Below are 24,345 nucleotides of genomic sequence, written 5' to 3' on the forward strand. Positions count from 1 at the left end.
TGTTTTTGGTTGTTCTTTTCCTGAGCAATTAGTTGGTCACTGAGTCTTAAATGTTTTGATTATGTGTTGATTTGAGTAGCACCTTCTGCCCTACCATCCTCTGTTCATGTTATTATAATCAATATAGATACTGATACATGCATCCCCATTTCCCCAAAGTTAAGATCCTTTGTGAAATTTCTATAAAGCAGAATGAAGTCAACATTTTAAATGCAAACTTCTGGTTAAGCATCTAACAACTAATTAGGATAATTAGAAATGGGTCAGTAACATTATAGTGTAAGACCATCCCACTCACTTATGGAGTAGTTTTACTGTTGTCTTTTTAATATTTCCTCTACAAATGGCATTGGAAGAAGATTGTATGAACTGTCATTTGGCATTTTTTTCTTGGCAATATGTTGAAAATGTGACATTCCACAGTAAATACCACATTGTTCGTCCTATCTGTTAGTTTCACACATTAGGCTGCGTCAGCGTCCAGTATCTTAGATTTTCTTTTTCTGTTTACACCCGACTGATTGCATCTTCATACCATCTTTTTTTCAAATGCTTTTAATCTCTATGTCGTGGAAGGGTGGAATTGCTTCATATGGCAGCATCCATCTAATTGATTGCTATTCTGATGATGCACAGTCATGAGTGTAGAAAGTAGAACTTGTACACGTTGAGCAAAGTAAATGTCAAACATCAAAGCAGTCTTTTTTTTCCCCAATGCTCTTTAAGCTCCTAATTTGCCACTCTATGCCAAAGAGCAGATTAAGAGGCATTTATCGCTGTACAGAAAATCTTTTGGCTAATGGTTTAGCACTTAAAATGTAACATTTCTCAATGTAAATTTGTAAGCAAACAAGCAAATAAATGAATAAATAAAGTATGTATTTTATAACATAATTACATAATATATTGAAAAGGAGCCAGGCGGGAACCACAAATGAATAGCCATGGTTTTTGTCCCTCATACCATTGCATAAAAACAAATATGGTACAGCTGTGGAAGTCACAGCATGAGCTCAGGAACACTTTTGAGAATAATTGCTAGTGACCAAAACTGCATCCACAAATGCAGGTAAAACTCTTCCATGGAAAAAAAAAAAGAGCCAATGCATCCTCTGGGCTAAAGAGCAGAAGGACCATCTGGCTCATTATCTGTACATAGTTCAAAAGAAAGCATTCATGACGGTATGGGGGCTGCATATGTGAAGGCACCATAAATGCTGAAAGACATATACAACATAAGCTGCCATCCCAACAAAATATGTTTTCGAAAAATGCCTTGCTTGCCAAGCCACATTCTACACAATAGCTTGCTTCCATAATAAAAACTCTGGGTTCTTCTCTGGCCTGTCTGCAGCCCCAATCTGTAACCAAATGGAAACCTTTTCAGCACGAAATTATAAACTGAACTCAACAGCTGAAATCTTTTAACAAACAAGAATGAATAAAAACCATTTGCTTTGAAACATACAGCACCAGGTGTCCTTGGTTTCCAAAAGTTTACATCTCTGATGCAACACATCAGCCTTCAGTCAAGTGTTTGGACTTCAGATTCAAATTCATTCATCGTTTTATTCATCTCTTTGTTTGTTTGCTTTAAAATCAAATATTGAATTTAAATAATTTGCAAATCATCTGATTCTGTTTTTATTTATATTTTACACAGCATGAACTTTAACTTTTCTGAAATAGAGTTTTTGAACAATACATGAAATAAGGAAGTTGTTGTGAACCCACACCAACGGAAGAAAGGGAACAGATAAGAAGAGGGGGCAGTCTCTACCAATAAATGTCTGTGTTATGACTTGGGGTGAGGAGCAAGCTGTTGAATAACTAGCAGTGGCATGCTGCAGTGTTGGCAGAGGACCAAATACAGTATAGCGTGCAGCCTATTGATTTTGCCTGGTTTGGTACGGGGTTTTAGACAATAGAGGGGAAATGTAAGTGAAAAAAATGTCCATAGATTTTGAATAAAAGTACCATAAAAACCTGATCTGCTCTATCTTCTTGCTCTCTCATGTGTTAGATGGTATTTACTTTTACCTTTCTCAGTAGATATGTCATTCTTCAAAAAATGAATAAAGGCTTGCATCCAGTTGAATCTAAAACACATGTAAACCAATAAAATTCTTGGTCATTCACTACACTACCTATTTTGGGAAAGCAGACAAAACCCAAAATGTGTGTCCTGCTGGAATAATGATTAGAGGGGTTATATCAAAGAGGACAAACAGAAGTCTCACAGGTGCCAATGCAACTGAAGCTACAAGGAGGAAGACTATATTATTCTACTTAAAATCAGGATACAGCATTTTTCACAGTATAGTTTAGTATTTCCACAAAATCCTTTCCTCTCCCAAATAAGTGACACTAATTTGTTATAATCTGTAATCCTCACCCTGGCAGCTGTAAGGAGCCACTTTGCTGGCCTCCTGTTAACATGGTGCTGACTCAGCAGTGTGCCTCATTGAACCAATTTAACAGCGAAACGCTTGTTTACTCTGAAGAAAATGTACACACTGCTTGTGTCACAGTTACTTTAACATGACAGCTCTACTGCTTGTTCGGGTTTAGAGTTACACTGACTAAAACGATACGCCAAGCCATTTGTGAAATGGACTAGTTTTCAGTGCTTAATGAAGGTTTCCCATATCTTAGTCAGGCAGTGAGCATGATGAGGATCACACCTATCGGGCATAGCATTATGACCAGTATAAGGTGAAGTGGAAAACACTAATTATCCCATTACAATAGCACCTGTCAGCAGGTGGGATATAAAAGGGAGCAAGTAAACATTCTGTGACTCAACCCTGTTCTACAATCAGAAGAAAAACAGGAAAAGTCATAAACACAATGAAAGCTCTTTTGGGAGGTTTTCCACTCTGCAGTAGTCAGGACATAATAAGGTCCCAAATTGTGTAAATGCTGGTTCCAATTGGAAAGTGGGAGAAGAGACCACAGACTGGTCAGGGTGCCCATACTGACATGATCCACCTCTGGCAGTGTATAATGGGCACAATAACATCACCCGGACCATGGAGTAACAAAAGAACTTGGCTTGGTTTGGTTCTACTCGTGACAACTTGGTGTTAAATACCACAGCATACCTTCAGATGTCTAGAGGTGTCCAGAGTCAGGGTTTATTGGTGAAAAATGGAGGCCCTGCTCACTTTTAGGCAGATGGCCATAATAATTTTGTTGATTGGTGTATCTGTATCAGTAAAAATGCTAATGTGGAAAATATTTCAAACGCCTACTGCATTTGGCTATGTGGAATATAAAATGATATTCCTAATGGCCTGTAAATGCATCTTATTACTCCCATGGAGCAATAAATTTGAATTCTCCCCCACAGTGTTAACATTCAGAAGCAAAGTTAATCCCTCAGCCAAGCAACATGAGAAATATATGAAATGCAGTTTGATTGAACAAATGAGGACTGCAGAAATTAAACCTCATTCTGACAAATGCATTCTGCTCCAGTCCACTCTTCATTCTTGTCCCTTTCTCTGCTGTGAGCAGTGAGGAGCAGCCTGCTCAGCTGACAAACTGTTTGCTGATGATGGAAAATTGGTGATACGGCAGATGATTTGCTGCAAGTATCAGATGATAAATATATGTGGGAATGACAGTGCAGATCAACCTTTCTTCAGCAATCCTGGTATGATATGCTTTATATATGAACAGCATGTGTAGATTAATGCATTGTATCCATTCATGGTAAAGCAATTTATTGTATATCTGAAAAATTGGTCCAAATTGTTTTGCTAATTTACTTACTTCGTGTTGCCATTGCAAGTTTGGTCTGAGTAAAAGACCTGAGTTGTGCAGAAAAATCCTAGAGAAAAGTCAATTAAATAGACAATGATTAATGTTATGAGCCCAACCACTATCGCTCCCCAGAGTTTTTGGTTAATGTTTTCATGCACCCCAACTCCAGCTGTCTTAACTTAAGCCTGAGAGGTGCCACGACTGGTGTCAACTGACAACTGTGAACATGGAAATAGTTGACTGTGTATCACATCAGTAGAGCAGACAACATTTTTTTCTTTAACCTTTTGATAAATTACATTCTGATTTACAGATAAACTAATACACTTCTCTATTTAACATCTCTGATTATTAGTATTACAAATCAGCTCAATGTGGCTTTATTTCACACTGCACTTAATGTAATATGTTACAGTAAGTTATATCACATTCCTACTGCACCCAGTTGCCATCTGGACAAGAGGGCGCATGCAAAATGCACTTATGTGCTCTTACAGATGACTGGACTACACTGTCATCTGTAAGCAGGACTTACAGGGCTGATGTGACATTGACGCTTTCCTTCCAGCCTGCTCTCTCCAGGCACCAAATCACATTATCATACACATGATTTATTCATACATAGTCTATTTATGTATTGACTTAGATGAACAGAGTTGTTGCCTTAGTGCAGAAAGACAGAAACAAAATCAAAGTAGCACCTTTTGTGATATGAGAGCATCATGTTGCATCCCGTGTGTTGTCTCTCCTCACAATGCAGCAATGTGCTGTTCAGAGAAGCAGCTGCGCGGGTGCACTGTTATCACACCATCCCCCTGAAATCTAATTGCACCATGTCAACTTTGTTGTGAATCACTGCCCAGCAGTCTACATTTGGATGTGGGAAATGAATGGTACTACCACTCATTCATCTTGCACTTCTGCTTACATTTTCTTGGCTGAGTGGGCAGCGGATGAATTATTTTGTCAATAAAGATGTTGAGCAACGCAGGAGGTGAACCTCATTTTGTATGTAACTTATGCATCTCATTATATTTCTTAGTTAACAACAAAATCAATTAATCAACTGCTCTGCTCAAGCTCAAATATCTATGCAAAAATATAAAAAAAACAAAACAAAGTTGACCTAATCTGGAGAGAAGTCAACCCAGCTGTTTATTGACTGCTTTCATATGAAATGCTGCTTGTGTGATTTACAGCTAAAGGATAGAAAGAAAATAAAACCTGTGCCGGAGATGTGCAAATGTAAACTGTATGATATTGTAAACAGGCTGAGCTTGCACTGATCATTCTCTCTGTTAATACCAGCCATTAACAGATTTGTCCTTAATGCTTCCAACATCAGTGATGTGAAAAAAAATCCAAAGTCCCCGTTCTATATAGAATTCTACTGTGTCTAAGGATTACATGAGGTTTCAGTAATTTAACTGTGAAAAGGATATCTAAGATATTTTTTCCCCCTGTTAACTATATATACAATATACGTCAACAAAGAAACGCTGTCCCAGTGAAGAGACTGCAACTTTTAAAACAACGCAGAAAGTGTGACTGCCTTGCTTTAGCTTCGAATTTAGTTTATTTCTCTCCATTCCTTTGATTTTCATTTTGATGTAATATCGTCAGTGACAATGAAAAAAAACTCTATAGCAACAAAATGATTATCAATGCTTATGGATATCTGAATATGTGTGAGACAGAGAGAATAATGTAGCTGTGTATGTGAGACAGAGATTTAAAGACGGACAACAGTATGTTTTTGAGCAAAAACGGCTGTCATTGGTGAGCAGCTTTAAGTAATTTTGTTAAGAGCCAATAAAGCAGGTCAAAATTTGACAGTGTGTGATATTTACTTTCTACAATGCAGATAATTCTTATGTTGTTTAGTAGTTTCAAACTTCTGTCATCTAACCCAGAAACGTTTAGGACATTTCTCTTATCAAACTTGCTGGTCACTGCAGACTAAATGATATTATAACAATAATTATTCCTGTTCAAATTTCTAGCTCACACAAATATCACACATACATTTCAAGCCTTGCGCGTCTGTGTTTACATCTCTGTAGAGATCGTTGTCGGTCTGTGTGTATATTGCATAGCCTGGAACTGTAAACACAAAGTCTTGCAGTCGATTGAATTATGGATGGCTATTTACAGAGATCGGCCCCTAAGGCACCATCCTTTGCTTCTGCTCTAGAGAAACAAAACAGTGCCAAAGAGCAAAACAGAAGGAGAGGAAACAAGACAAAATAACAGAATGAAGAGATAAATGAATCAGGAGGTAGTGTCACAGACTGAGCCAAAGAGAACAAACCAACATCAGGTAGCACACACAGGTCTGGGGATAGAGTCCAGAGCACTCTGGCTGAAGTGATTGCATCTATTCTTGGGCTCCCTGCAGCTCAGCAGAAATTCACTGATATGACTTGAACTCATACTCTGGTGTGCTACCGAAATCTATGGGCTGCATGTATGCTGCTCAGCATGTCCTTGCAAAAGTACTTGTACTTTTGTGTCGTGGTCAGTGGTGGTATATGCATCAGCGGATTAGTGACAGTAAAATCTGAACCATATAGGGAAATAGATGGTCAAACTATTAGTTCTCTCTGACTGACAAACACTATTTAACACTAAATCCTGTTGCATCTAGAATACACAAAACTCATTAGGTGCAACGCAAAGCAGTTGGAATAATGTTGCCATGGTAACATAGGGGATTTACCATAGATCTCCCAAAACATACAGGCTCCCATCAAATACCTCTTATCCAGCAAAGGTAAATGTAACCATAAACTATCTAACTACAACTTTGTTCTTTAAATGTATTATTCATAGTACATTAGTGGAGATTGTGTGTTTCTGTGTATCTGTAGTGCCTGTTCCACACACAATTTCCATCCGCATCATGCATCAACATTAATGATGTCTTGTGAACAGCTTACGTAAGAGCTGTAGTCTCCCCTCCTTCCTTTGTAAATTCAGTCACGTCCAACTGGAGCTGCAGACAAACTGAATAATACATTTGTACTTCTCCAGGCAGACCTCTCTTAGCACTCCACTTTTATATCTCTCCTGTTCTCTTTATTTTCCCACAAGGATAAGTACATGTGCTTGAGCTCTTCAGAGGGTAAACAGGAAGCTATCTACAGGTTAACTGACATCCAAGCACAGAAATACCACCAAGAAGGATACAGTTTTAGATGCAAGAGAAGATGGACCAAAACACTGCAGTAAACATATCAGTAGTGGGAGAGTTCATCTCTTACCTATCAGGATGTCTGCAAAAGAAGGCAGTTGCTACAATCTTAGCACTATATTGAGAGATAGATGATTAATGTGCCAGTCAAAGAACCTAAGCGCTAGACAAAGCTGGGTATAGTCGCATGCTTGAAACACAAAATCATTTCTTATTCTTATATTATTATTCTAATTTTATGATACATTTACTTAACCACACAAAGTTTGGTTATATGCAGTTCACACTTATTTCTCATGCTGCTGCAAGCACTGAAGCACAACAAGAGGGCGAGGGGGGGATTAAATGAATGTTTGGCAGGTAGGGACAGGGGGACAGAAGCAAAGCTGCGGCTACCAAGAGCATGAAACCACAGGCAGAAGCATAAGAGGCATGTAGAGGAAAGAGGGTGAGGGGCGCTTGCTGACTTGCAGTCTGCAACTGAGCTTATCACTCTTTAGTTGCAAATATCATCCATAATCCTCTGAACAGGATGATTAAAGACTTGCACTTTTTTCAGGAGGCCTGTTGAAATAGAAGTACCCATTAAAACTGCCTAGTCACGGAACACAGTAGGGCTGCAGCTGCCTCCATCTATTACCCCTTTTCTTTTTGCACTTTGTTTTGGTCTATGCATGTGCCTCAGGGTGGCAATGACCGAGTTAATGGTTTGGAGTTGGGAGGGGTGTGCAGGAGCTGCAGATGCTATGCTCCTCAACATAAGGGGTATGCAGGCAGACACACATATACACTCATACAAACACACTGCACTGGACAATGCCCAGGAGGAGTTGCAACTGACGGGTTCTGTGCAAGCAAGTACCCCCTGAGAATTAAGTTGAATGCTGTGCTTGAACACATCCACTTACACTCTTGTAAATGTTCATGCATAAACACAACCATGGTACAAAGGGGGCAGAAGCACATCAGATGCTCTCTTAAAATGAGACAGGAATGAAAGAAAACAAAGTTTAAAGGGTTAGACAATCTGTCAAGACAGAATATGATATGAGGAGGGTAGATAAGAGTAGGCAGTAGAGATGAGGAGCATCAGCAAAACAAAACAACGATGGGGTGCGAACAAACCTTCAGGCTCTGCGTTCTCTTTGAGGACGACTTGCTTCAGCGGGCAGCAGAAGATTTCGTGACACTTAGCACGAAAGGGGGACCCTTTACTCCTTATATCCGCAGAGTGGATGGAGTCCTGCCGTAACATAATGTACTCCTGGGTACCTGGGGCAGCATCATCCTGGACTGCAGTGGTGCCATAACAGAATGAACTGGGGTTAGAAGGCTCACCACACAGAAACAAAAGAAAACAACAACAGCAAAAACACATGGCAGAAACACAGGCAAATCAAAAGACACAAAACAATAGCAACAGCAATAGTTTTAAATACCAGTACAATAGCACAAAGTCAGAGAGAAAGCAGAAGGAGACAGTAGAGTAGGACGAGTAAGAGAAACAAATGGATAGGCTTAGATCAAAAACACCAAGATCACATATTAACTCAAATTAAAGACAACCAAATAAACAACAGCGGGGGTTCTTGTAAATATATTGTCGGTTCACTAAAAAGGAAAATTGTTAAAATAACACCAACAAAGGAAAAATTAGGGAAAACAACAACAGCTAAATGTTCAGAGTCAGTGTTATGGCAGGCTTTTAGCATTCACTGAACCAGGAGTGGCTGCAGCTTTATAGGGTGACGAGTATAGTCGGGTGAAAATATGATGCAAAGGGCAGCCCTCTTATGCATCAGGTTAGCTTCCCTGAAACATAGGTGGCGATGATGGCCCCTCTGTTCATCACATTCCCTCCTTATTCACTATGAGTAGGCAAGCAGATGTAAAGGCATGCACAGGCTCCCAGCTCACACTGGGAGACGCAGGTTTACTTTCATGAAGTCATGCGTGCTATAAAGTTAAAGAGAACATCTATCACTGTACTGTGCATGTGTCCATAGGAATATTGGGATCCTGTGAAAATCCCTGTGTCTCTGTTTCCGTCTGTCTGCACTAGACCTATTACATCTGTCCTCCTCTGGGCGCAGTCCCTGCTCAGCTTCAATCATTGACCTAATTTCTTTCTGTTGATGGATTAGCAACATGCGAATCAGCCAAAATAAATGGTATCTTCTCTCCTTCATGGATTTAAGAGCCATGTTTATTACTTAATGAGAATGCTATTAATCAGTAGCTGTGGTTGAACAACTACAATGCTTAATCCTACCATTATTGTTAACACATATGTGCTAAAACATTTAAGATTTTTAGTCTGTCTAAAGTCACAGGGAAAATAAAGCAACATGAAAAATACTACAAATATGCACTTAACTCTTTATGAGGTCTGAAACGAGAAAAACATTCTTATTTCCAGATGAACTTGCTAAACAACCAAATATAAGCTAAAAGAGTACATATAAAAACATGCATCATGCCCTTTCACATGGACCGGACATAAGTGTCTTCTCCACAAAAATAAAATCAAGAGGCACATGCAGTTTTCTGCGTTAGTCACTCCAACACAAAAACATATCGAAAAGACAATACAGTGCCACATGGATTCCTTTTTTAAGTTCTTAAAAGTTACTGAACACAGCATGCAGCCTGGGAACTAGATGATTCTGAAAGCTCACGTTTCATTGAGTCTTGCAGAACACATCTGGCCCCCCCTCACTTTTAAAAAGATTTCCACTTGTCCTTCCACACTGGCTTATCTGTCTTTTGAATGTGCTACACAGAAATATCAGTACTGAGCAAAACTTTTGGCGCTAAAGATGTTTTGATTCTTCTCCATCACAGAATAGAGAACTATGGCTTAATCATTGGTAGTCAGTATGTATTTCATGACTGTTGTAGCTGGATGACTTAAAAACTCAACTTATCATAAACGACTTTACGTGAGAGAGATAAAGTGGAATCCATGCTCAGCCGTAAAACTGATGAGCTTTGAAATGGAGGCCATCCGCGTTTTACTCCATAAACTATCCTTTAGCAGAGCCAATAAAATTGCTCACAAGTCCTGAAGGCTGATTGAAACACGTTTCCTAACATTTCAGCTAGCAAAGTCTTCACGTTCGTAATTTAGCTCTTGCTTGGAGCAATACTCTCTTGTATGTTTACTGTCGTGTTCGTTTGTCTGAGAGAGGAAATACAAACTCCAAGTCTAGCTCAGAATTTATTAAATGGTTCAAGGTTCAAGTTACACAGCGCTGTGGACCTCTAATCAGAAAAAGGGTACCACTCTTTTGCAACATAAACTTTTATATTGTCTTACAAATGTGATGTAAATATTATTGGTCCAAAAGTTGGGGAGAAGCCGTGGTTTAGACTTGGCTTTCCCTGATTGGTCCTTGGTACGATATCAGCCTCATACAACATCTCTGCTCAATTGAGATGTCTTCTCCCTCTGTGGGAAATCTCCTCCCTATCTCCCCGTGTCTGGTACTTTTCAACTATAGGCTTCATCCCACCTGTTTCGACTCGCCCTGCAAGCATGTAGCAGTTTCTCTCAACACTCAACTGACTCTCTTTCCCGTTTTGACGCTTCACACCGTGGGATCAATACTTGTCCCCTTCAAGAAGGAGTGTATCAACTCTGTATAAGCACAATGCATGAATATGTATCATAAAAGGTGATATTAAACCCTCAACACTACCCATTAAACACACCGACACAGACAAACTAACATGCGGCAGATATTCAGTTTTACACTCCCAGTTCCTACAATACAAGTCCTCTTTTAGGCAGAACGAGTGAAGGATTATTTAAAAGGCAAAGACATAAAGGCACAGGGAAACACATCCACAGGTTAGGTTTAAGAGGTCAAACCTCAAACTGTTGTAAATGCATTCTACAGCTTTTTTTTTCTCATCTTACTCACTTCCTTGTCTCTCATTGTAGAAATATTCCTACCTCAGCTCATGACGGAGGTAGAAGATTGAGCATATGTGTGAGAATATCAAGAAATGCATAATTACAGTTGAACTTTATTGATGAGTTTGCTGACTGTCAGCTGATCAGAGGTTGTAAAAATGAGTAATAGTGGGCTAAGAGGACACCAATGGGAGGGGGGGGGCAATAATTTTTTACAGCTTTCATCCTTGCCCCAGCCTTGATGAAAAGCGTCTATTGGGAAGTATGATGGATTATACAGTAGAGCCTGGTATCTCACTGTCTATGAGACCAGCCACTCAGAGTGAGCTGTCACCCAAGTTCATGATTGTTGGTGATCTATAGTCACCACTGGACCTCCAGCAGGCTCCAATAGATGTCCTTGTCCCCTCGACAGGAATAAATCTCTCAGTAAAGAGAAATGAGAACAAATAAGGGGGTGTGGAGGTATATCTTGCTCTGGTTAGTTGCTCATCTATTTAAGGTCCTTATAACAAAAAGTATAAGTCTGGTTTAAGGTTTTAGAGAAACGGTATGACAAATGAAATATCTGAGTCAGCAATACTTACTGTATGTAGTATAAAACATTAAATAACTGGGCTGTGCTTAAGCTAAGGTGTGGTTGTGTCTGTGGCAAACAGGACCTAGCTTAATGTGGGCAGGCATCATCAGTGACATTCAAGCCCACAAATACCTCAGCTCAAATGGAGTTCAAGGACACATGTAATCAACTACAGCACTAACAGGTCAAGAAAAATGAACAGCACTCCTATATATCAGTTTATTCAAGTCATGGTTTGTATCCATCAAGAAGGTGGGGCACAGTGATCGTGGCTTTACAAATGGCTTACTCATTAAATTAGAATAAGAATTAAGCACAGAAACTGGTCTGTAGCCTGAGGTTTTTGTTTCAAAAATAGCCTGGCCTCAATGTGGTTTTACAAGGAGCAGAATCTAGCACATTGTCTACAGGGAAGTCTTCGGTTCAGTGTGGCTCCATCTCAAGAAAAAGCAGTTTTATTTTGGTTGTAAGTCACCTTGCAGGCAGCAGAGAAAGTAAGTCGAGTTGAAGTTGAGGTTTTTATTGAAGCACAGAATGAGCTTGCATTTTTATTTGACTCTTTCATCCCTCTGAGCTCATTGTTTCTCACAACGGCTCTTTTCTTTGCTCCTTCACCTTCTGGTACTTCTTTCTTTAATAACCAAAGAGCATATAAGTTGACACTCTGGGCACAACTGGTAGATGAATCAAGCAAGGACTATTTTTTTTTTCCCAATGGCTATTTAGATAAATACAATAATGTTAAATTAAGCCTTTATGTGTGGTTTCTATCTATGTACCTTTTTGTGCGTTTAAATAATTTTTCATTATGCTTTAGGCTACAAGGTTTATATTTGGTAGTACTGTGTAATTAGCATGCCTGTTGCTCCATTAAAACTTAAGTAAGCGACCTTTGTTAATATAAAGAGAGCATGGTCAATGATAGAGCAGAGAGAAACAGTTTCTACTATCACTAGCAATAACTCAAATGCAACACAATTCAGTTATGGCTTCAGTCGCACTCTCTTGGCTAAAGCAATTAATTTACGCCAACACTCGATATGTAAAGAAGCTATGAATCTGCCTCAGTGGGCAGTATGCCATTTCATTCAGTTTTTTCATCTAGAGATTATAAGTAGCTGTCTTCATCTCATCTTCCATCCAATGTGTCGTACACCACTGTGAAACACAGAAGGGGTTGGGGTTCAACTGGACAACAGAACTGAGATAGGAATTTAAGGTAATATTGAACGGAACCTGTTGTGAGATTTTATGTTTTTTCAAAAACTGGGATATATATTCGATATATGAAGCTAAGGTTAAACACAAATGCAGCTTATAAAAAGTAACAACTACCCTGACAGTCTCATACAGCAAAATACAAGCTCCATGATCAGATGCTTAGTGTTTGTGACTACGTGTCTGTATGATGTGCAAGTTAGAGATGACCTCCTTATTGCCTCTGACAATGGTCTCGTCTCTCTGCTGCTCTTGTTAGATCTCAGTGCTGCATTCAACACCACTGACAACAACATTTTATTACAAAGCTTTTAACAGAAGATTGGGATCGAGGGTCCTGCTTTGGACTGGTTTAAATCATATCACGCAGGTTATTTCAGTTGTTACATTTCAGTTTATCATGCATCATCAGTGTTGGTGTTACTTTCTGGTTTCCACAGTGGACTTGGACAAATTCTGCTCTTTGTCTTTGAATTCAGACAAAACTAAGGTTATGATTCATGGTATCAAAAACCTCAGGGGTTCGGATTTAGATTCAGCTTCAGACTCAGAAAACTTCATGCATCCCAGAATTTTAATTCAGTTTCACTATATCAGTCACAGAAATAATTACAACTCAAGTAGCATCAATGTACAGTCACTACGTAGGAGGTGACACATTGCTAGTTAAACAGATAGGTATCTGAGCAATACCATAGTCATACAAATTGCCAAAAAAGTTGCATTTTTGTTTGAAAAGCACTCAATAAAGTTAACTGAGTGGAGCTGCTAGGAGAAAACAGTAATAAGCAGATGGCGGAATGCAAGAGTACTTCTGACTGCTAATGTGGCATGCCTGCAGTAATGAAGGCTCAATTATTGACAAACAAAGCACTTACTTGAAAAAGTATTGATTTGGGATCAAAGAGTGGCCTTTAAAAGAGAAATTCTGACAAAGATTTTTTTCTCTTTCTTATGTCTTTGTTTTGGTGTTGGGAAGAGGAAGAGGGGAATGGACAACAAGTACTACTACAGGAGAATTAAATGCTCACTACAACAGGCCAAATAGCATGTTTGCACATAAAACCCACACACAATCACTTAAATGTTAGGTGCACAATCTCTGTCCCTGCCATGGATTCCAGTTGTTTTATTTTGTGAACAGACAGAAAGAAGAAAAATAATCACTCTCTAAAAGAAGATTAATGCAAAGGCTCTTTTTAACTGCAATTAACAGCTGACAAGAGCAAATAGGATTACAGAGCATGTACAGTAGACCTTATACTGCCTGCTGATAATTTAGCCTTTGAATTTTGGAAGACTGGTGGGAAGAGGTTTAAGTGTAATAGGATCAACAGAACCTGAGTAATAAATGACGCCAAGTAGCTTATGAGATGTCTCATGTGACAAATATTCTTCAAAGTCATGTATGATACATGTATTCAGTCCGTGTCAACTCTGCCTCACTACTGAATGTTCCACAAGGACGGAAGATGATGCTTATGCTATAGTTTATGGATATCTTAAAGCGTGTTTTATAATATGCAGTTCATCTCCACTCAAAGATTTTAAAAGGATACATTTGCTTTCTTACATGCATCAGATGATTAGCACAGGTTCAACCAACTCCACTATAGAATGCTGAACTAAATGCACCAAACACCGGTGAAGTTACCAAAACCCTGACAAAGTAACATTATACGACCTCACAGAAAGTTTTCAGATTCTTTCAAGTTTTACAAAAGTCATAATGTTTCCATCTTACAGTAAAATGGATTCACTTAGTTTTTCCTCATCAATTTACACACAACAGTCAAATGGTTCGGGGAATCAACAGAAGACTGAAACAGTTCTCAAGGTTCCAGCATTCTGAAATTAAGGAAATTAGAATTGTCTTCAGAGAAACTACTGTTTTGGTAGTACTCTGTTTCAAATTTGAATGTTGAAAGCTTTTTTTGCTTTCTTTCAGCACTGTAATTACAGCAGAAATGTGATTGCATCCTTCCCCGTGAAAGACATAATCCTATTTCTTTGGTAAATGGACAAGTCACTCTGCCCAAGGCTGAGCATTGCGTGTGAATGGCATTTGTTTTGCTGACTTGCAGCTTCATGTTAAATTCACACAAATGACCTTTCCGCTTTGGCGCTGCAGCTGCCTGTACAGTTTTTAACATGGGCATGCCTCTGGTAAAGACCGAAGATGCATAGCATTGTGTAATCCAGGGTTAATATCACTCAAAAACTGAAGACATGAAAGCTGCCCAGCTCCAGCTCAAGTAACATTTAACTGCTCAGATCTACTGAAAAACTTTCATCATCATCATCAATCATTGTCATAATAGTTAAGATGTATTTTCAATTACCACGACTTGTTGCCTGTACACTTAAACTGTGGTCAAAGGTGTGTTTTTACTGATATGAAGCCAATGTGATGACCAACAAGTGTTTTTATAATGTATTTTACTGACAGCTGCTTACCACGTGTGTGCGAAAAAAATTGGGACCAAGTCCAAACTCTAAATGCCTCGCAGCTGCAATGCAGCTCATGCACAGCAGCTCACGTAGCCTGTGTGGACATTCTAATCTGTTAACATGGGAGCCCGAAATGAAAAGCTTCACGACATGCAACTCACCCACTGTGAACCAAGGGTTCATTTCAGCAGTTGCATGTCAGTGTCAGCCTAAAACTACTTTTGACTTCTACCTAACACACAAGCAGTTTTGTGCTTCTATTTCACATAAACCAACAATGATTGATATGGATAAAATTGTATGTCCTGAATCCATGTTAAGATCTGTCTGAAACATAGCCAAATGTGAAAGACTTGAAAAGGTCTGAAAACTGTGAGCACTGAAAACAATAACTCCAAAAGCAACACAGAAGAGGCAGCTCCTTGGGTCAAGACTCACCATGCGTTTAAAAAAATAAGGGACAGTAATGAAGGCGTGAGAGAGGAGTTATGGTTCTGTGTTTACCTGGAATGACCATCTCTACGAAACAAATGGCTGGCGTCAAAGCCACAGCACAGCACTGCGCTCTGTGTCGGTGTTTTGCACACCATGACTACCCGTTGCAGCTGGTTACTGCCACTCAGGAACAGTCTCAAATATTTGTGGAATAACTGGGGACCAGTGTAGACACAATTCAGCAAATCCAAACCTATCTAGTACTTTAATGCATACGTTTTGAGCAGCTTCACTATTGGATGTGAGCACCATATAATCACATCCCCCTTAAGCCTACACAGGTTGTGACAAGTCTCTTTATTAATTACTTGACTAAAAAAAAAGTGTTTGAGCCAAGCCTCTCTTCCAGGAACACATATGGACTGCAGCGTGTACCTCCGCCAACCAGATCAGATCCCAGATGGGCATAGAAACCACTCACACTTTAGTTTATTAAAGCACAATTTTCAGCATCTCCTGTTGTTAAAGAAGAGGAGCATAGGCAGAGTGGGTGGAGAAGAAAAGTGGAGGAGTGAAGGCATGTGCACAATTTAGAGGAACAGGAGCAAAAGGTGGAGCAGGTAAAAGGGAACTGACCTCAAAAAGCCATTATTGTGATTATAAACTCTGCAGAGATTTAACTCAGTGTTAGCATCCAGTGCAAACAGTGCAGAATCTTCAAGACTTCCATTAATGACAGATCAGTGCAAGATAAACATTCATGTAGGCACGTGTATGAAATCAGTTCTGCTCCTGTTAATATAAAGTCATCTTGTTCCCTCACTTTGGATTTTTCAATGTTGCCATAACTTTAAAGGACTTTTTTTTATATATATTTCCAGCAAGAAGAAAACAAGAAAAAAGACATGCCTCTATTAACATGAGAACCAATGTTAGAGGATAGAATGATATCTGCATTGATTCAGTGAAATAAAATAAAGAATATTGCCAGCATTTGCATTGCTATTATGGCAAACTCTACTGATTTATTACGTAGTGAGACATTACAGTCATTTCCAATTGACCCAAGAGTCTCAACTCAATTGGCCTTGATGCAGGATTATATAAAGGATTCAAATCCAGGCATTCAGAGAAAGGAGATTTAGGAACAGCTAATGCCAACTTTATATGAATCATCAAATATATGGGATTAGTGTTTGATGGCTCAGTTTCCTGATAATGCATTTTGAGAGAGGAAAATCTCTTAGTTGTTTTTTTTGGGAAAAAATCCAGACATTTGTTAAGCAGCTATATAATGGAAAGAAAAGCAGGAGAAATCAGTGTTATGAAACTGTAGACTGTGTGAGAAAACATTCAAGAAATTCTACCACTTCCAACTTTCTCTGTTGTGTCGTCGAACAGCTAACGTCAGCGTATACATGCTGAGGGAGTTGATTTCTAACTGCACTATCTGGGTGTGTTAGCCAAGTTTTGAGAAGCTTGATTTCAACTTGTAACAATGTTTACATGCATTTTCTAAATCTAGTTTGGTCTGTAATTTTGGTTTTCTTTTTGTTTGTTTGTTAGTTCTAGTACCATGTGCTCAATGGTGTTTTAAAGGATCCAAACTAACATCACAGAGTAATACAGGCTCACTTCCATGACAGACCTCCTGCCGGTTCACAAAACTTCTAGAATGCAGCTCGTCATCTACTGCCTTTACTGTATATATTGGTACTTCAAACAACCTCACCTAGAAGAATATTAACAATGTTGTTAAGAATGTTGATGGCCATGCTTAATTCATTTCAATTAATTTTTATTCATATAGTGATACATAACAAATGTTATCTCAAGGCACTTCAAAGATGCGGTCCAATTCACTGCAATCCAATCAAATCCATTAAATTCAAAATAAGTCCAATTCATACAGAGCCAATTCAACAAAAGATTGCGAAGCTAAAGAAACCAACAGACTGCATCGAAACCTCTCTTCAATTCAATCCCCTGACCTGAGCATGCATGAAGCGATGATGGAAGGTAAAAAACTGAGCAGACAGAAGACCTTTGTTGTTACATCCAGACAAGAAAACGTTTGGGTTAGGTTTAGGAAAACTTTTCTTTTTTTTTTTTTTTTTTTTAAACGAGCAGTTATTAGCAATGGATTATCCTACAAATCCAAGTTGATACTAAAAGGGTACCCTGGGCAACAACTTGTCCAATCCATTTGATCATGATAGGTTTGCTTATACCCTTAAACACTACACAAAGGGTACCCTAAGGTAGCACTAGTGCTGGTTTGAGGAGATATTGCACATCTTAGAACTAAACACGTTACTCTCACAAATATAAGTCTTATGAACATTTCCAAATTGGAGCAAACAACATGGTGAAGCCACAAAGTTATCTTAAAATAAGGAGCTGGGAGTGGTACTTTAATTTGAGAACTAAATATGACTTTATGGTTAGGTTTGGTACTTCTAACTGTTTGGTTAAAGTTAAAAAACAAAGATTATCTGTCAATATTAGAAAATGATCATATTAAGGGATAAAATAAATTTTTTTGTTACTTTCGCAACTCAAGGTTGGTTTTGCTCCGGTTGGTAATTGTAAAGAATTTCTGAGCAGGTGTTCATGTATGACAAGTTGGGGCTGAGAATGAATTGGTCAGCCATGTCGTTCAGCCGTTTACTCAGATGGTCAACCAGATGACAGCAGGTGCATTAGAGCAATGAAGGGTGGTGCCGGTGCTAGTCATCATAATAATGTCAAATTAGTTGTCCTTATACAATACAGTACAGTCACGCAGGGAGATTTCGTGCCAGGCACCACCACAGATGGCATTACAGCAGTAGAGACAGAAAGTACAAGCCACGTTAGTCAGCATGATGTTGCACAGCTACACAGAAACATTTTTCTGTTGCTTTGCACAACACGCACTTCTATAACATGATTGTTACTGAAGCCTTGGAGAGCGTTTTTGTGTTTGGTTCAAACTCATCAAGTAAATCTTTAAAGTTCCTTTGTTCAACTAATTTGCACCAAAAAGTCTTGAAAGCAATCTAAATTTCTCCATAGATATTTGATTTTGCTACTTTTCTTTGTAATGCTAGTGTCTTTTAGTGCCCAACAGACGACATCCATAGAAAAAATGACTGTCTCTCTTCGTCATGCTGTCACACAACCTCTGAGACAATGTACCCATGCCATGAAAACAACCTGCTCTGTGAGCTCTGTTGCTCTGAAGAAAATACTACAAAACTACTATATCTGCTCTACACTTTATAGTGAGGTCATGGCCATTTTATGTTTCTGAGAATTGTATCTGTGTGTCAGATTACTTGAACAACAAACATCAATGTGTTTACTGCAGTTCAGTGTGGGCGGACTTGTCTGGGGAGTCCATCTGCCCACAGGGGCCTAAGGGCTACTGGAGACCATGCTTGTTTGCGTGCGTATGTACTTCTTTCTATAATTTATTGTGTGTGGACTCAAAAGAATGTAGAATAAGAATGACATAGTACAAATTATATTATATAACTCATTCCATGACGACAAATTTGGAAAGTCAGGACATGTTGTTTGGTTCTTACTTTGGGACAGCCCTCCGAGTTAAGAGATGGTTGTAGGACTCAGGTTAGAATTAGATAGTGTGTGTTAGATGGAGTGTAAAGTTTTGCTGTGAAGGCAAAGAAGTACACAGGAACATAGAATTACAACCATCTGTAATCCATAAACTAAATGACAACTGTCTCCAAAAACGTTTGAATTCCTGTGATCACATCATTGGTTGTGTATATGTTTGTCTGGATAAAAAAGCCTGTCAACTCAGCACAAGGCTGAAAACCTAACTCACAAATCTCAGCATCCAGTTTCTCATTTGAATAAAATCACTTTGTTTCCCTCATTTTAAAAAAAATCTAAAACAACAGGCAAGTTGATTCTGCAGCGCCAGCATTCTAAGACTATGCAGAACCATTAGAAAGTACAGTGAAGGGAGAGGAAATGAGGAACTCTGACCAAGACATCATGCAGTTGGGCCATTCAGATATGTCGCTGTGTATCTTTCATAAATGCCTGACAGAGGTAAAGCATGTGAAGCTAACATTTTCTCCTGCACCTCAGTGCAACACACTGAGAGTGAAAGAAAGCGAAATGAAAAAAGGGGTAAAAAAAAAAGAAAGATTCTTTCATAGAAGCTTTTAGCACAACCTGTGAAAAAAACTGACAACCAAGAGCAATGTTGCAAAAAGAGTTAATTCCATCCCTCTTTAACACGCTCAGCACTTGAAGGATTCAATTTGAAAAAAAAAAAGACTAATTCTCCTTCTCTCTGTCTGTAATCTCTACTGGGATTTTAACAAGAACTGTTCTTGCTTATGTGCATAAATAGGGCAAAGGGCTTACCCAGCTACCATCGATGTGATTGATGGAGCTGTCATCGTGTTCAGTCCTGCAAATCGTGACCAATCAAAAACAGAAGTACTGTAAATCCACTCTTGTTGGATTAAGTTATTTTTAATGATAATTCATATGTAATACAGTAGTTCTACAGTGGACCAGGAAGCATCCATTTGAGACATTGTGTGTAGGTACATGTAAATCCAGGTGTCTCAGTACTGACACACAAGTATGCATGCATGAAACAGTGTTCATGTGTGTGGCCAATGCTGAGTCAAGCTCTGGGCTAGGTTTACTGTCTGTTGTTTACAAGGAGGCTGATTGGGGGATTACAATTATACAAGAACTGCTTAAGACGGCTGCTTTACTCAGCATTATCAAGCCACCCACGTGTGCCATATGTTGAAACCCAACGTTGCACACATGACAAGTGGTAAATGGAAATCTTCGCCCTCCTTGGTATTTATGAGGACTATCCAGGCTGCTGGTAGTTTTAACATTTCTCCAGGGAATACTTGCATCCAGATGGGCCTAACTTCAGGTGGTTACATTGCTGCTTCAGGTTTTTATTGTTTTTTCTTGAATCGAGCAGACTTGCTGTGGTTTTTAATCAATTTTGTCCCAACACTTTAGTTGCTTTCATTATCCCCAACTCTTCCCCTGACATAAAGTAAGCGGTTCTTTGGTCTGACCCAGCAAAGAGTTAGTGCTGCTGTAGCACCAGTTTTCAGTGCTTTGTGGTCAAAACATTAAGAATAGGATATCAGGTAGTTGCCAGAACTGAAACTGCTTTGGTGTAAAAACACTATCAGACCCCTGAACAGCTCTGCAGCAAACCTACATAGCCCACATTCAGGTTTTTACTAAATTCTTCAACAGAGCTCTTTTATCAGCATTCACTACCCAAGTACATCAAGTTAGCCCATAGCACCCATGACCATCTTGCTGCTTCCCTTGTAGTCCTTCCTTGGACCACCTTTAGCAAGAACAAAAACCAAAACCATACACTTCAAGAACTGACTGTTCACCAGCTTCTAAATATATCCCTTCCCTTTCACAGTAACAAGATAACAAACTGTTATTCATTAACAAGTCAGCAGTATTAAAGTTGTGGCTGATCAGTGCATATATCAAGCTAAAGACGACAAAACAAGAAAAAAAAATGTTTGTTTTACCTTTGTTTTCAAAAACTATTCTTTTTTATTATTATTCTTGGCATCCCTGATTGACTGAAGTATAGGTGCAGAACCAGCTTTATTTCCAAAATATTGAACTTATATTTAACTTCAGCCTTAAACGAAAATATGATGGCTCAATCTGATGCAAAATAAATGGTAGAGAAATTGGAGAAAAGCATAAAGTAATAGGTTTGCAGGTTGTCCAACAGCTACTTTTTAGCATAACGCTAATGCTGCAAAGATATTTGTCGACACGTGAGAATAAATATCAGCTACAGGGAGAGATGATGCGAGTTGAAAGAAAGCAGCAGTTGTTGATGATCATTGTGTGAAAATGATTCTGTTACTGAAACAGCTTGTTACCCTGCCACTCTTTTGCACAACAGTCCACGCTGTGGGGTGAAGGGGAGTAACTGGAAAGTAAGACCAAACTGTTCCAAGACTTCACTGATTTCATTCATGTATACACCCACTGATAGATTGCTGATGCATGAATGGATAGCTGAAATGAATCAAATGAACCAACCCCATGTTTACACTCTCTTCCTCCTGCACAGGGAGATTACAGTGTTATTCCCTCATTAATGGTCCGCCAGCTGTTTGGGTGTTAGCATATATTTAAACAGCCAGTGCTTGTGTGTACACACCAGGGCCACAAAACACTAAACAGCGTTGGAGATAATTGCCATGACAACACCCCCACCTTGGAAGAAGACATGAGACAGAATTACGGGAGGAGAGAGACTGCAATGCATGCAATGTTGCATACAGTAAATCGATCAGTTGAGGCAGTTTTTCCCTTGGGATGTGTGCTATTATGGTTGTCAATACTCGTTTAATGAAGAACATCAATTAATCAAGCATTTAATACTACACCATAGCTGCTTTGGCATTAGGTGCTTCACCTGACAGTTACAGTTGATCCTTCTCTAAATGCTACCATTTCCATAAAAAAAGAGGAATTATGTTGATTCTGGAGACATATACTGTCAACTGAAGAAAAGCATATTTGTTTATATTGCTGTTACAAATCCAAGACATCGCTTTAGCAAATGCTTCTGAAGTAATGACTTGTTTGTTTGCTGCTCCTCTGCAGTAGAAATCCTTGTCAACTACACTAAATATTTCATGGCCATATATGTACAGCAAAAGACTATTTGTAGCATCAACAGAGGCTTTGATTCAATCACTACAAAATGCATACATAATGACAGCAGAAATGTTTATGAGAAAAAGTGTTTTCTTAAATGAATACTTTTGTTGAAGAAGTCCAGTCCCATCCATAGTATATGTATCACCTACAGAAGCGATCAAGAGTATTGATGAAGTCCTAATGAGACGATTTTCAGTAATAATTTCTGATGCATTTACCTGTTTGACTAGGGAACCAGGAAAATGTATGAATAGGAACATCTTTATGAGGAAATCATCTGTATTACACTTATGCTTTACTGTTTTTACAAACAGAGGCAAAAAGATGAAACTTTGGAGCATGTGCAGAGTGCATATGTCCACTTAAGTTTAGATGAGCATATCCTTAATTTCTTGTTCAATCTGAGAACCACAATAATTTGAAAACAACATTTTTCAATATAGCCTAATGGCAATTCATGTCATGTATTTATGGAGCTTTTTGATGGAGATAATGGGCTTGCCCTCCAGCTTCATATATCAGTTCTTTACTAACAGCACTGCCATTTAGTTTTGACACAAAACAGGGAAGCACACTAGAAGCAAATGCCACAATGCTACACGGAAGCAAGGGAAATGGCACAGAGAAGGAGAGATTCTTGATCCAGCATCCACTTCCTCTTGTTCTTATGTTTGTATTGCTACAGGGCCAGATGTCCTATTCAGCTAAGATGAAGAGATACTAAGAATAAACCCAATGTCCTCAGTGATTCGTAATTTTACAGACTAAAAAAAAACTCAAGAGCGCATCATTTGAAATCTTGCAGCATGGCTCACGTCACACATGATGATCGCACGTTGTTGTTATGATTCACAGCGAGGATTTAACCTCATCAGTGGCAAATTACGCAGATCAGTGGAAGTCATCAGCCTAAGGCTATCATTATCCAGCGTCTTTTTTATGTCTTCCTTTTTTTTCTTTAAAAAAAAACCCCAAAACTTTAGACTCCCTTGACTACTGTATGAGCTCAATCTTAAACACAGTATGCAAAATCCCAGATCTATTATAAAAGAAGTACAAATAAATTGATGTTTTCTGCTAGAGTTCCAACAAATAGTGGTAGACATTTAATTCCCCTTATGTTGTCAAATGTGAGTATTTACTGCATTTCTTAATATTTCATCATAGTAAATACTAAATAAATACTTGGGGACATTAAACTGTTGCTTGGACACAGCAAAACATCTGATGAATCAACTTCTGCAGTAGAATATTACGGTTGGTGTATTTTCCTTTATTTAGTTTGTAATACAATATGTTTGCTGTTTATTTATTCAATTTTATTCTCTAGGCCAAACCAAGACAGCCCCAGTTATACAATATAATAGTGCAAACTGAGTAATGTACTTGACAATTAAACTGAGCTCCAAGTGTAATATCAGACAGATGGTACACAGATGACACACTTGCCTTAAAAAGGACTTGCAGATGTTGTAACTGGAGGAATCCTTATAGACTCATATTCACAAAATTGTCGTTTACATTTTGCTCATGGGGCAGTAGCTTTTCCAAATTGAGGAAGTAAATAGTAAAATTCTAAAAAGTTCTAATAAAGGCCAGGTTCACCTTTCTGCTGAAAATCTGGGGTCATGAAACCATTATTTTTATCTGTTTATCTTTTTGATTGGAATATGTTGCCTCTCTGCTCTTTCATACATCACAGTCCTTATTAATGTCAGAGCAATAAGCCAGTAAACAGAAACATGTAACCGCTGGCAACAGTTTGGAGGAGCTTACAACTGTCCTCATCATTCTCACGAATTTACAAGCGGTGCTCTCCCCACAGTCTATCAGGTTTTAATCTAATGCGCACTGGATTAGCTTTTGTCCTTCATGTGACCTAACCACAAAAACTCCATCATGGCTGAAGGCCGTAATACCCACAGGGACAGTAGTTCAGGACATAAAGCACCTCTGGTCCAGCTGAATTCCCTGAACTGAACTTTTTCATGTAACTCTGATTACTAGGATACGTCAAAAAGCCATTAGGGTCAAGTAGCCACTCTACAGTGTGTTTTTTTGTGTACTTCT

At 38.7% G+C, this 24,345-nt stretch overlaps 2 protein-coding genes across 3 annotated transcripts in view; one reads left to right on the forward strand and one right to left on the reverse strand.

Annotated features, from left to right (window-relative positions):
- The window catches only part of f9a (coagulation factor IXa), a 123,486-nt gene that overhangs the window by 57,129 nt on the left and 42,012 nt on the right, over window positions 1–24,345 (forward strand). The gene's annotated exons all lie outside the window — the stretch shown is intronic.
- The window catches only part of fgf13a (fibroblast growth factor 13a), a 93,959-nt gene that overhangs the window by 44,782 nt on the left and 24,832 nt on the right, over window positions 1–24,345 (reverse strand). Inside the window, exon 3 of one of the 2 annotated variants that reach the window (XM_072395504.1) lies at window positions 8,087–8,254. The exons of the other annotated variant lie outside the window; for it this stretch is intronic. Within the exon in view, the coding sequence (XP_072251605.1) occupies window positions 8,087–8,254 (168 nt within the window). The remainder of the gene's footprint in view (window positions 1–8,086; window positions 8,255–24,345) is intronic. 2 annotated transcript variants of the gene reach the window in all.

This window comes from Leuresthes tenuis, unplaced genomic scaffold (genome assembly GCF_036924035.1).
Source record: "Leuresthes tenuis unplaced genomic scaffold, fLeuTen1.0.hap1 SCAF_11, whole genome shotgun sequence".
Taxonomy (NCBI): domain Eukaryota; kingdom Metazoa; phylum Chordata; class Actinopteri; order Atheriniformes; family Atherinopsidae; genus Leuresthes; species Leuresthes tenuis.